The 13,048-nt window shown below is 45.7% G+C and overlaps 1 protein-coding gene across 1 annotated transcript in view; it reads left to right on the forward strand.

Annotated features, from left to right (window-relative positions):
* LOC135175364 (alpha-2-macroglobulin-like protein 1) overlaps window positions 1-13,048 on the forward strand; it is a 61,060-nt gene that overhangs the window by 38,445 nt on the left and 9,567 nt on the right. Inside the window, 14 exon segments of the mRNA XM_064143398.1 lie at window positions 3,065-3,293; window positions 4,101-4,224; window positions 4,397-4,518; window positions 4,910-4,961; window positions 6,485-6,568; window positions 7,336-7,512; window positions 7,805-7,886; window positions 8,488-8,644; window positions 9,796-9,870; window positions 10,509-10,634; window positions 10,636-10,681; window positions 11,104-11,318; window positions 11,629-11,844; window positions 12,246-12,361. Coding sequence (XP_063999468.1) covers window positions 3,065-3,293; window positions 4,101-4,224; window positions 4,397-4,518; window positions 4,910-4,961; window positions 6,485-6,568; window positions 7,336-7,512; window positions 7,805-7,886; window positions 8,488-8,644; window positions 9,796-9,870; window positions 10,509-10,634; window positions 10,636-10,681; window positions 11,104-11,318; window positions 11,629-11,844; window positions 12,246-12,361 — 1,821 coding nt within the window.

Genomic DNA, 13,048 nt, shown 5'->3' on the forward strand with positions numbered 1-13,048 from the left:
AGTTCACATCTCCAATGCTGGAGATTCTGCAAACTATCCGGGCATTTTTTAACCAGTGTTTGACCATCCCCATGGTATTTTTTTTCTCATCTTAAGTCAGAATTTCCCATGTTCCGACTTGCATCTGTTACCTTTCATCCTATCAATATACATCTCGGAACAGACTGTTTCCATTGTCTCTGCATCTTCCCAACTGGTAGCTTTATAAAGTTGAAAGATCTCCCCTTAGCCTTTCTTTCTTAAGTTTGAAAACCCCAGTTCTTTCAGCTATTAGTTTTACATCAAATGCCCTCTGACCTTTTTGGTAGTACTCCACTGGATGCTTTTGACTATGTCAGTGTCTTTCATATACTGGAAGGCAAAAATGAGATACAGTACTCCAGATATGGTCTCAGCCCAAAGGAGTACAGAGAGAAAAATATTTTTTTCCAACCCAGTAGCTGCAGTCCTCTTAACGAAGTCCAGAAATAGATGCCTTTCGCTGCTGTAAGAGCACATGAGATGTCTCATGCTCAACTTGTCCCTCACTTCTTCTTAATAGCAACTTTTACCTCCAACATAGTCCACAAATGCATAGGACATCCTTTCTCCTATTATCCTGGTCATTAATAAAGTCATTAAGCAGTATTTGACCAAGTATCAGTCTCTGAATGATCACAGGATGTTAGGGGTTGGAAGAGACATCTGGAGATCTTTGGGTTCAACCCCTCTGTCAGAGCAGGACCATATAATCTAGTGCAGGTCACACAGGAACACATCCAGATGGGTCTTGAAAGTCTCCTCAGGAGACTTCACAACTTCTCAGGGGAGGCTGTTTCAACACTCTGTGACCCTTACAGTAAAGAAGTTCTTTCTCATGTTGAGGTGGACCTTCATGTGCTGTAGCTTACATCCACTGGTGGTAGGTTGGACTGGATGATATTAGAGGTATCTTCCAACCTGGTTGATTCTATGATTCATTGCCCTTTGTCCTATCACAGGGTGCAACTGAAAAGAGTTTGTCCCCTCCGTCTTGACACCTAGCCCTCATATATTTATAAACACATGTTTAAGTGTATTTATAAACACTTGTTTAAGCCTTCTCTTCTCCAGACTAAACAGCCCCAGGTCTCTCAGCTATTCCTCATAAAGCAGTGCTCCAGGCTCTTAATCATCTTTGTAGTCCTCTGCTGGACTCTCTAGTAGATCCCTGTCCCTCTTGAACTTTGGAGCCCAGAACTGGATGCACTATTCTAGGTGGGGCCTCACTATGGCAGAATAGAGGGGAATAGGGCAGAGTAGAGGGGAAGGATGCCATGGGTCAAGAGCCATCAGCTGGATGTTTTGTCAGCAATAACTATCCTTTTTCCCCAGTGGTACAGCAAATTTCCTGCTCACCAGTGTGTCCAGTCCACACTAACACGATGTGCTAGTTTGAAGCTAGCTAGAATGTTTTGGTGAGAAGAACTAGATCACAGGTTGTGAAAGGAAAACAATGGTGATGTCTACTTCCCTCAGAAGTCTCACTGACGTGTTTGGGAGGAAGAAATGAAAACATTAGATAACACTCTCACCATTTTCTCTCACTCTGGCTTGGGCTGCTGGCTGAGCAACATCTTACTCCCTAACCTCACCTTCCATTTGGCCTGACCCACTTTGCTTCTTAACCTCTGGCCGAGCCTCAATTTCTTCCTTGGGACTGGGGTAAGGTTGAGAGAGGCAGGGGGAAGGTGCAGGGGTGGTTGAGAACCCCTCCTGGGGACTCAGGTTTCTGAGAGGGGAGTTGTGTTTCTGTATTACCTTTTACCTTGTATATTTCTGTATATAACTGTATATACTGTAATTATCTGCTTGTATATTGTGCTAGCTGTAAATAAATAGCTCCATTTATATTTCCAGAGTGAACTGAGCCTAGTATGGATAATTTCTAAAGTGTGGGGGGATGGGGAACACCCAAACCATCACACATGACTACAAGGATACTATCAGGAGACTGCGTAGGAGGCCTTGCTGAGGTTTAGTCATGAAGCACCCATTATTCTCTCTTCATTCACACTTTCCAGCTTTCTTAATCCTTCCACATGCCTATGTTCTCCATCTGTAAAATAAAATGGCTGCTCTCTAGCTTGTTTGGCTAGATTATGCCCTAAGTTCTAATTTAAATTTCCAGAGACTGAAATAAATTTGATAGAACCATTAACAATTTTTATAGAGTGCCCTTCCCTCTTCCCCCTCCTTTCCCATAAGAAAGGAATTAGATGGAGACAAAAAGTAAGCACACCCAAATAAATTAATCTCACTCAATTTGGAAGTTAAAAAGGAAAAAGTAGTTTAACAATAGCTTAAAAAGGTATCTGAGGTAGGGAAGTTACAAAGGTACAGGGAAGGGAAACCAAATACAAAATGTATAACTACAACCCAATTTTGATGGTGATGGCTTTGTCCGCCTCGTGGGTGATGGCCATGTGGTAAAACAAAGAGAAACCAGGAACAGGATGATGATGCTGGTAATCAGGAAGGCAGGGAGTGTAGAGGGAGAAACAGGAAGTACCCCTGCTTTTATGGAACCTTAGACAGGAAGGGGGAGTGGGCTAACCATCACCTGGTAGTGTTCAGACCCACCCCTGGGGAGGGGTCAAGACCACCTAGGGTCAGGTTCAAGGTTACTCCCCCTGGAGGGTTAACCCTATACATGTCCATTTCAGGGCAGGGACTATTTTCCATTTTGTGTACGCAGATCTGTAAGTGACACTTGTAGTGATGACTGATGAACTGTTGCTGGGCTTTTGGCTGGCAGTGTGGTGGAAGTGTCATATTGCACAGGCTAGGTATATAACATGGATTCTTGGGAGCCCTGATGCCCCCACAAAACATGAAACATTATCCAGAAGCATATATTGGGTTTCATTTGCCTCTCAGACCTTCCGTGCACAGCCATTTGCTATCCTTCTCATACTCCTTTCCTGTTTCCTAGGAATCCCCACACCTTCACATGCACTTCCAGCTCATAGGCCTTCTGCATTTGTATTCCCAAGGGAAATCTTAAAAGGGATGGGGACAACCCCTTCTACTGTTTTCACCTCAGTGATTCAGGGACTGCTGAGATAGACGTCACAGTACCTGACAGGATCACAGACTGGAAAGCCATGACCTTCTGCACCTCAAGGAGCCATGGACTGGGCATCTCAGAGACCACCAACCTGCAGAGCTTTAAACCTTTCTTCATGGAACCCAGCTTGCCCTACTCTGTCTTCCGGGGAGAGTCATTTCCCTTGAAAGTCAAAATCTTCAGCTACTTGAAGCAGTGCACAGTGGTGAGTGGATCCCTCCAGAACTGTTTTTGGGTAAGGGGATGTGTAGAACAGTATTTCACTGATAGAGAACCAGACAAGGGGCTGCCTCCTTAGGAGCTGGCAAAAGACACCAAAGAAGCGCTTCACAAAGCTCTGTGCTGAGCCACCTGTGCCCAGCTTATCCTTCACTGCAATTTCATAGAATCATAGAATCAGTCAGGGTTGGAAGGGACCACAAGGATCATTTAGTTCCAAACCCACTGCCATGCCCAGGGACACCCTACCCTAGAGTAGAGTGCCCACAGCCTCATCCAGCCTGGCCTTAAACACCTCCAGGCATGGGGCCTCAACCACCTCCCTGGGCAACCCATTCCAGGCTCTCACCACTCTCATGCTGAACAACATCCTCCTCACCTCCACTCTGAACCTCCCCACCTCCAGCTTTGCTCCATTCCTCCCTGTCCTGTCACTCCCTCATCAGTAAGTCTCAAGCTGCACCAGAGGAGGTTTAGATCAGATATTAGGAAAAATTTCATACTGCAAGAGTGGTCAAGCATTGGAAAAGGATGCCCAGGGAAGCGATGGTGTTAACATCCCTGGAGGAGTTTTTAAAAAATATGTAGACATGGCACTTTGGGACATGGCTTCATGGTCATGCTAGTGTTAGGTTGATGATTAGACTTGGTAATCTTGAGGTCCTTTTCAACCTTAATGATTTTATGATTCTATACTCATCCGGGGCTTTTGGGCTTGACTGACATTTGGATCATGGAAAGAACAACTCAGAATCAGCTCTGTAACCCAAACTTCCTTCTGTCTAACCTTTAGATCCAACTCAGCCTAATGGAATCCAGAGATTTTGAATTTGTACACGCCAATGCCAGGTTCACTGTCTGTCTCTGTCCTGATTCAGCTAAAACATTTTTCTGGGATGTGAAGGCTACAAAATTAGGTAAGGAGGCAAGGAAGCAGCAAGAAAGGGAGGCACTGTAGCAGAGATGCTTGAGGAAACCAGAGCTGTGCTGGAAAGGAGAGCTATGGCCTGTTATATGAAGAACAAGTGAGCAGCCTTGTGCTGGGCAGCATGGATGTGCCAGCTGGCCTCTCAATGTTTTGTTCTCTAGGGAATGTGAATTTCACTGTCACTGCTGAGGTGATGAAACAGGAAGATATTTGCACTGAGAGTACAGCCTTTATTCCAGAGTCTGGAGGGAAGGACACAGTGATTAAACAACTGCTGGTGAAGGTCAGAGTATGCTTCAGGGTCTTGGCAAGATCAAATTCAGAATGACCGGGGGGTGGCTCTGGGCATGAGAAGTCAGCACAGCAGATAAGCACATTTCTCAGAAGGGCTAGTGAAAGAGTGATTCTAAGGACAGTTTGGGTTGGGGCATGAGCTAAGCACCTCTACTCCATGGAACAGAGAAGTCAGAACTGCTTGCTAGCAGCGCAGTAAGGGGCAAACATGATGTAGCAGCTTAGAAACCTATTTCCCAGCAAGACCTCACTGCTATATGAGGCCCTTTGCATGGCTCATCAGGACAGCTTGCAAGAAGATGAGGTGGTGTGGGGCTGCTATCTCATATTACTGCTCTCCTGGAGCTCTTACTGGAACTGACCAGACTTTTCTCTACCAGGCAGAGGGTCTGCTGGAGGAAAAGACACACACCTCACTCCTGTGCCCTAAAGGTAGGTCCTTAGGTACCTCAGAGAGAGGGGTACGCACACGAAGTGAGAAGACCAAACAGAAGCAGTGTGGTGTGGGAACAGAACTAGGACTACTTGAAGATGTATCGGGAGAGCAAAGTCAGTGTTTGCAGAGCTTTTTTGAGGGGATAAAACCATTCAGCTCTATTTGGTTGTTCTAATTTTTTAATTATGCCAATTATTGAAGCTCTGACAGTTAGCTCTGTTTCTAATTAACCTCCTGTCGAAACTGCAGGTTTGATAACAAAGAGACTACAAGAATGTAAATAAAACCTATGAAACAATTTACATCCTCAAGACAAGACCTAAGGACAAGAATCATATCATAAACTTTATGGATAGATTTCTGTTCTATTTGTGGTTGCTTCTAGCTTTGATATGATTTAAAGCCTGGCTGAATATTTTTACCATGCTAATTTTCTTTGTATTGATGAGGGTTCTAAAACTTGCTCATCCATCAGGTGTAAATTATGGAATTCAATCTCATTATTGTCAAGGGTTGGGGCTTGCCCAGCCTCTAAATGGATGACAGACACTCTCCATTATCCCCTCTCTCTTCCCAAAGGGTTGAGAAATGAAATAAGGGAGAGACTTATTAATTGGAAAAGGAAGCTAAACCTATTATTGTTGTTAATAGTAGTAACAATAATAATAATCAGCTATATACAAAACCAATATTGAACCCAACCATTCTGGTGACAGTCACTGTCATCACTGATGCTGTGTCAGAAGTCCCGGACTGGGCTCAGCATCAGATCGGAAATGGATTAAGAAACTGGATTTTGGAATGGGATTCGTGCATACCAGGGCAGGACAAGTCACTCATAGGTTATTCCTGACCAATGTTTGTCTAGACTGTTTATAAAAGTAGAAGAGGACACTCAGGGGAGACGTCATTGCTGTCTACAACTACCTGAAGGGAGGCTGTAGCCAGGTGGGGGTTGGTCTCTTCTCCCAGGCAACCAGCAACAGAACAAGGGGACACAGTATCAAGTTGTGCCAGGGGAAGTCTAGGCTGGATGTTAGGAGGAAGTTGTTGCCAGAGAGAATGATTGGCATTGGAATGTGCTGCCCAGGGAGGTGGTGGAGTCACTGTCTCTGGAGGTGTTCAAGAAAAGATTGGATGAGGCATTTAGTGCCATGGTCTAGTTGACTGGCTAGGGCTGGGGAATAGGTTGGACTGGATGATCTTGGAGGTCTCTTTCAACCTGGTTGATTCTATGTTTCTATGAATCTATGATCACAGTCATTCATCAGTGAGTGATCTGATCTCTGTGTCATCCTCTTTTGAATGCTGGTTTCACCAGCTGATGACATATTCCTAGCCTTGTTTACATCATCTCTGAGGGATGCCTGTGGGTATTTTTGTTTAGTAGGTAGTGTTCCTGCCCATAACAGGGAGGCTGGAACTAGGTGATCTTTAAAGTCCCTTTCAACCCAAACTGTCCTATGATTCTATTCCATCTCCCTCCTGCCTGTTGTTCTGATACTCTTGCCCTTTACAGGAACATCAGCTTCTGAGACAATCACTTTTGCTATGCCAGAGAACACAGTCCTTGGGTCAGAGAGAGCACATATCTCTTTCTTAGGTGAGTTTGGAGGGAATCTTGGAAAGTAAGATTTTCCACTGCAAGAGTCTTTTCTTCTGGTGCCACCACTTTCTTCTGGTGCTCTATCAGAGAAATGAGGGAATGTGTACAGTAAGATGTGATATTGGGACCTTATGTCTTCCAAAGAAGCAGTCTATCTCTCTTATCCAAGTGACAGAGGGCCAGATGGCCATGTGAAATTTTACCCAGCCAAGAGAAAGATAGGCAAGTACCATATCACTGCTCCTACAGGACTCTATAGACGAAATGACTGTAATGTGGCCAGAAGTAAACTGGGATGAGTCTTAGCAGACATTTTTCACATGCAAGAACATGTAAAGCTCCCAAAGCTGTGGTTCTTACGAGGAGAGGCTGAGGGAGCTAGGATTGTTTAGCCTGGAGGAGGCTCAGGGATGACCTTATTGCTGTCTACAACTACCTGAGGGGTGGTTGTGGCCAGGAGGAGGTTGCTCTCTTCTCTCAGGTGGCCAGCACCAGAATGAGAGGACACAGCCTCAAGCTGCGCCAGGGGAAATTTAGGCTTGAGGTGAGGAGAAAGTTCTTCACCGAGAGAGTCATTGGATACTGGAATGGGCTGCCTGGGGAGGTGGTGGAGTCACCGTCCCTGGAGCTGTTCAAGGCAGGATTGGACGTGGCACTTGGTGCCATGGTCTAGCCTTGAGCTCTGTGGATAAGGGTTGGACTTGATGATCTATGAGGTCTCTTCCAACCTTGCTGATACTGTGATACTGTGTTCTGTCCTACAGGTGACATTCTGGGGCCTGCACTGGACAACATAGATGATCTCCTGCAGATGTCCAGTGGCTGTGGTGAGCAGAACATGGTTCATTTTGCCCCCAATGTGTTTATCACACAATACCTTGAAGAAACAGGACAACTGACACCAGAAGTCAAACAGAAGGCAATTGGCTATTTGGAAAGTGGTGAGTGGATTTCTTCTCCTGTTGGATTATTGAGCTGCTGATGTCCACTGCAGTAGATTGTGGGGTGGGGATCTCAGCAGAGGCTTGGTGCAGCATCACTTGTTAGACATCATGGGAATTACAGCAGTGCAAGTCATGCCCCACAACAAGGGGTACACAACACCCCTTCAGAAGCCCTTTGCTAAATTTCTCAGAGACAATACTTTCTCTACTGGTCAGCAGGATTGGTGGGGCAGGCTTGAGAATACAACAGATACAGTGCATCTTCACTAATCCCAGCCTCTTCCTGTAGGATATCAGCGGCAACTCCTGTACAAGCACACAGATGGCTCATACAGTGCCTTTGGGGAAGGAAGTGAGCCAGGGAACACATGGTAAGCAGAGATATCTGGACAGAGCTGAGGAACAACAGCTTGACCTAGTCAGGCTCAAGCTGGCTTAGACTTTGGCCTGGGGAAACTGAGGAACTTTAGAGGTCTGGAGTTTTAAACTCAAACTCCTCCTGAGGCATTTTTGGAAAAGGACTGTGCTAATGAACTGCCTGAAGGTACCCCTGCTTGATTGTTTGTGCTTGCACCCCAGCTTAGGTGGACTCTGAAACCCTGGTTGCAAAGACAGCTTTTATCCAAGTTTTCTAGAGTACTTCATGCCCAAACAGGATTGTGAGAAGGGCTGAGCGAGCTCACTGAATATCAGCCCTCCTGACTTGAAGTCACATTAAGTGCACCCTGTTGGAATTGACAGAGCTTTGGGGGAAGCACTGAGCTGTAGGTGATTTTTTTCTCTCACTGCAAATAGATCAAGAGCATCTAACTCATATGCACTGCTTCCAGTTCTCCATCTGTACAGAGGTTCTGCCCTGCTGTTTTTCTCCAGGGATGAGACAGTAGAAGCCACAGAGACTCCTGTCTCCTATTGGAGATAAGTATGTGTGATTGGTCCAATTCAATTTTCTTCTCCATTCCTTTGACCTAGGCTTACTGCCCTTGTCCTGAAGACCTTCAGTCAAGCCCGGGACTTCATCCACATAGATGAGCAGAATATAAAGGATGCTACCAGTGCCCTGATAAAAAGTCAGACTCCAACTGGCTGCTTCAAGAGTGTGGGGAAGCTCTTCAATAATGGTTTGATGGTATGAACTGTCCTGACTGTTCATTAGATAGCTCAGAGCTCCTTCACATACTGGCACAATTTGGGTGCCAAGAACAAACAAATCCTACTGCAGGAGAGAGGCTCTGATGTGCCCAAGATCACTCTTGGGTGACACTTGGGACTGTGCTTAGTCATGGTGGTACTTTTTCAAGTTATGAATGATATGGGTGTGGGAACTGAAACAGTGCCCTTCCCTAGCCTCATCTCAAAAGCTAGCAGGTATTCCCTTGGGAAAATGGTTTAGCTTCCTATCCCATTATCAAGCTGTTGTTTCTTCTTTCACTCTGAATTACCACATCTACAGAAAAAGTTAGAAATTAAGTGAATGGAGATTGATGGCAGCCACTCAAGTGAGATTCACCTTACCAGAGATGTGCCCTACACACTCAGAAACAAAGCACAGACACGCAGAGTGCCTCCAAAGTGGCACCAGCAACAGTTCCAGTGGTCAGGACTTCAGACAAATAAACTTCTAAGTGAAGAGAATGGTACCTTTCACTTCCTCTTGCAAGACATGACTTTTCTTCTGTTCCTTCATACCCTTGCCATTGTTCTGGCCCTTGAATAAGGTGCCACATTTCATTGGGGTTGTGGGAACATCACTTGCTCCCAGAACTGAAATCTGCTACTGAAAATATTTTGCAGGGGGAGGGAAAAGAAAATGTGTTCAGCAGTGGGAGAGAAGCAGCTGCCCAAGGTCATCATGGCTGAGAAGTGTTCTGGGAAACAGGACCTGCAGAGTAGAGACCAGTCCTGACACTTTCTTAGCAGAAGAATGAAATGGGCTCAGATAGTACCAGTGAAGGTTTAGGTTATTAGGAGAAACTTCTCCACTGAAAGCGTTCTCAAACACTGAAATAGGCTTCCCAGGGAGGTGGCTGAACTGTCATCTCCAGCGCTGTTTCAAAGATGCAGAGTTGTGGTGCTGAGAGATACAGTTTAGCACCAGTTTTGGTGGAGTTAGATGATCGTTGGACTTGATGATATGAAATGTTTTTCCCAGTCAAACCAATTCCATGAACAGGGCCAGCACCATTACTTGCACTGGTGCTATGGCATGCTTGGGGAGCACAAGGCACTGGAAAACTTCTTCTCACAGCAGCATTCTTCTCTGTCTCGGGGTGGCTGCAGGGTGCAGTGGAGGAAGGACTGGGTCTGAGCTCTGCAATCATCACAGCTCTCATGCACTCAGGGATGCCACGCTCTGTAAGTACAGTATCAGGATGGGCTATGCGTGCAGCCACTTGGCAGGCAGTGATCTTCTGCCTTTGTGCACACAGGAGTATGTTGCTCATTTTCTCCCTGCGTATTCTGTCACTTTTTCCACCCTCCTTTGCACATCAGAGCTGTGTTCCCTTCCCATAATACCTGCCAGCAACCAGTATGCTTTCAGTTGGAAAAATGGGCAATAATGCTGATGAAGGAGAACAAGTCTTCTGAGGAGCAGCTGAGGGAACAGGGCTGTTCAGCCTGGAGAAAAGGAGGCTGAAGGAAGACTTTCTCACTTTCTACAATTCCCTGAAAGAAGGTTGTAGTGAAGTGGGAGTCAATCTCCTCAGTAACAAGTGATAGAAGAAATGGCCTCATGTTGTGCCAAAAGCAGTTTTGACTGTACATGAGGAACAATTTCTTCCCTGAAAGGGTTGTTAAGGCCTGGAACAGGCTGCCCAGGACAATGTTGGAGTCCCCATCCCTGAAGGCATTTAAAAGTCATGTAGCTGTGGTGCTGAGGGACATTGTTTAGTGGTGATTCAGCAGTGCTGGGCTAATGGTTGGGTTGGACTTGATTGTAAAGGTCCTTTCCAAAAGGAACAATTTTATGATTATGTGATTCTGTATCCTAGGACCCAGTTGTGTGGAAAGCTCTGAAATGTATAAAGGACATGGTCAGCTCTGATACTGGCAGCTCTACCCTCTATGACTTGGCACTAGCTGCAAATGCTTTTGCAGTAGCAGGCGATAAAGACCTTCAGGCAGAAAATCCTTGAAAGATTGGATATGGCTGCCATAATATCAGGTACCAAGGACTGTGGGTCAGGCTAGAGGAGCACTGACAGAACCGTGTGGAGATCCCAGAGCTGATGATCAAGCAAATGAAAGACAGGAGTGGGGAGCACTGGCAGAGCTCTGTGGGGAACCCAACACTTTAGCAACCCGCTTGCCAAGCTGTGTCAGCACTGTGAGACATATTTTCTCTATGCTCTCACAGTTCTGGCCTTCCAGTTACACAAACCAGGGGAACTTCATGGATGTTGAATAGCTCCTTCCCACTCTGTAGACCTAGGTCTCTATTGGGAAGAGCAAGGTGTGGGGGACAAATAGGGAGATATGAACCCATTTCTTGTGTATGTATTTACTCAATACTTAGGCCTAAGGGTGGAGGAGCATTAACTCATTAGATACAGTCACAGTCTGTAAGTCTTCTAATTCCATCTCTAGATGACCAAATATTCTGGAGTCAACAGCCCAAACAGGAAGAAGACTCCCTGTATTGGTATCGGGCTCCATCTGTTGATGTGGAATTGACATCTAGTATCCTCATGGCTCACCTTTCAAAGCCAAGTTTATCTTCAGATGAAATAAAAAAGGCATCCCAGATTGTGTCATGGCTCACCAAGCAACAAAACCCTTATGGAGGCTTTGCTTCAACCCAGGTAACCTCTGGGAGCCATCAGCATTGGAGAATGTGTCATCAGCTATGATTTGTGAGAGCAATGGGTCCTAGCACTTCTCATAGTAAAAAAAAACACAAAAGAAAAAAAAAAAAAAAAAAAGATGTGTGGATTTATAGCTCCTGGGCGCTGGGAAAAAAAGGGGATATTTGTATTCCTCTGAAATAATCCTGTGCTAAAAGCTTAATCCTTACTGTGTTGTAGAGGCAGCATGAGTGAGGGAATGCCTAAGGACTGGGAATGCAGAGGAGGAAGTGGTACTATTTTGCCCAACCTGTTTCTCTTCTCTTAGGACACAGTGGTTGCTCTGGAAGCCTTAGCCCTGTATGCAACCAAGACCTTCAGCAAGGATGGCCCCGATCTTCAGGCATCTCTCTCATCTGAGGGTTTCAACCAAAACATCAGAGTAGACAACACCAATCGCCTCCTGTTGCAGATGGTGGAGCTGCCAGCCATTCCCCGAGATTATATTGTGCAAGTACAGGGCCATGGGTGCCTCTTCCTGCAGGTAAGACCAGCCAGGGAGAAAGGGTCTGTCTAGGGAAAAGCCTTGAAAGCTAGGGAGCTTCTCACCTTGCTCCTTAGCCAACATTAAAAACAGACTGCTACAGGGACTTGCAAGAATCTGGGTTCACAGCTAGTAGCAGCAGCTGAGATCCAACAGGAAGGGAATAGCAGTTCCTCAAATGAAATCTGGATCATCTCCACCCTGCCAGAGTTGCACCTCTTCAAGAAGTCTGTCAACCACCACCAGAAGCAGTACACTAGCAGAACCTCTGTTTCTACCACATAATTCTCTCTTACATGAGCAGAAGACAGCAAGCAACAATCAAATGCTAGAAAACTATACTCTCCATGAGAAGACAAAAATGCTGCTCTCTGCCAACTGGCTTCTTTCTGTCCCGGCAGGCTGTCCTGCGGTACCACATCCCTCCACCGAGAAGTGAGGACACCTTTGCCATATCCGTGTATACAGAATGCACTGCACCCAACGCCACCCAATTCTCTATCACCGTTCATGCTCGGTAGGAGACAGTTGTCCCTTGCAGCCACTGTGCTAAGAGAATTCACACCAGTCTCTTAATGGTCAGGATTCCCTTTCACTCACGAGGTCCGAGGGCTAAGATGTCCACATTCTTTTAATTATGCTCTCCTCAGCTCAGTGAAAAGTGTAAGACCCCAGAGGGATGACTCAGGCTACAGATTTACTTGTTATTATGACACTCACCACAAATTTTCACAAGGTCTAGGGGTCTCACTGCCTTGTAGGCTTAGGTCTCAAAATACTAGTGATGTGAAGGTCCTGTGGGTCTGACTACTGACTCTCATTCCTAAGTCTTCCCTCCTCCACTCTTGGTTGACCACTCTGCCATATACCTGGCACAGAATTACCAAGGGAGCAGGCAGAGGATGTGATGTTCTCTGACACACATAGAGAAGGTAACTCCAAAAGTCTTCCAAGGAATTTCTTTTCTTTGTCTCAGAAAAATTAGAAGGGAAACTGAGGGAAGAACAAAAATTTATTCCAGTACAGGAAAATGTATGTTTACAGGTGTCATGGAGGGTAGCAGAAGCCCTTAGCAGGCCTCCCTGCTGTAAAAGTTGCAGTGTCTCACATTTTAAGCCACAAGCATCGTAAACCAAAACAGTCCTTCAGCCCCATGAGAAAGTCTCTCCCTAGTCGAGATAAAGGTAAACAATGGCCACTGTTT

Source organism: Pogoniulus pusillus, chromosome 5 (assembly GCF_015220805.1).
Source record: "Pogoniulus pusillus isolate bPogPus1 chromosome 5, bPogPus1.pri, whole genome shotgun sequence".
NCBI lineage: Eukaryota > Metazoa > Chordata > Aves > Piciformes > Lybiidae > Pogoniulus > Pogoniulus pusillus.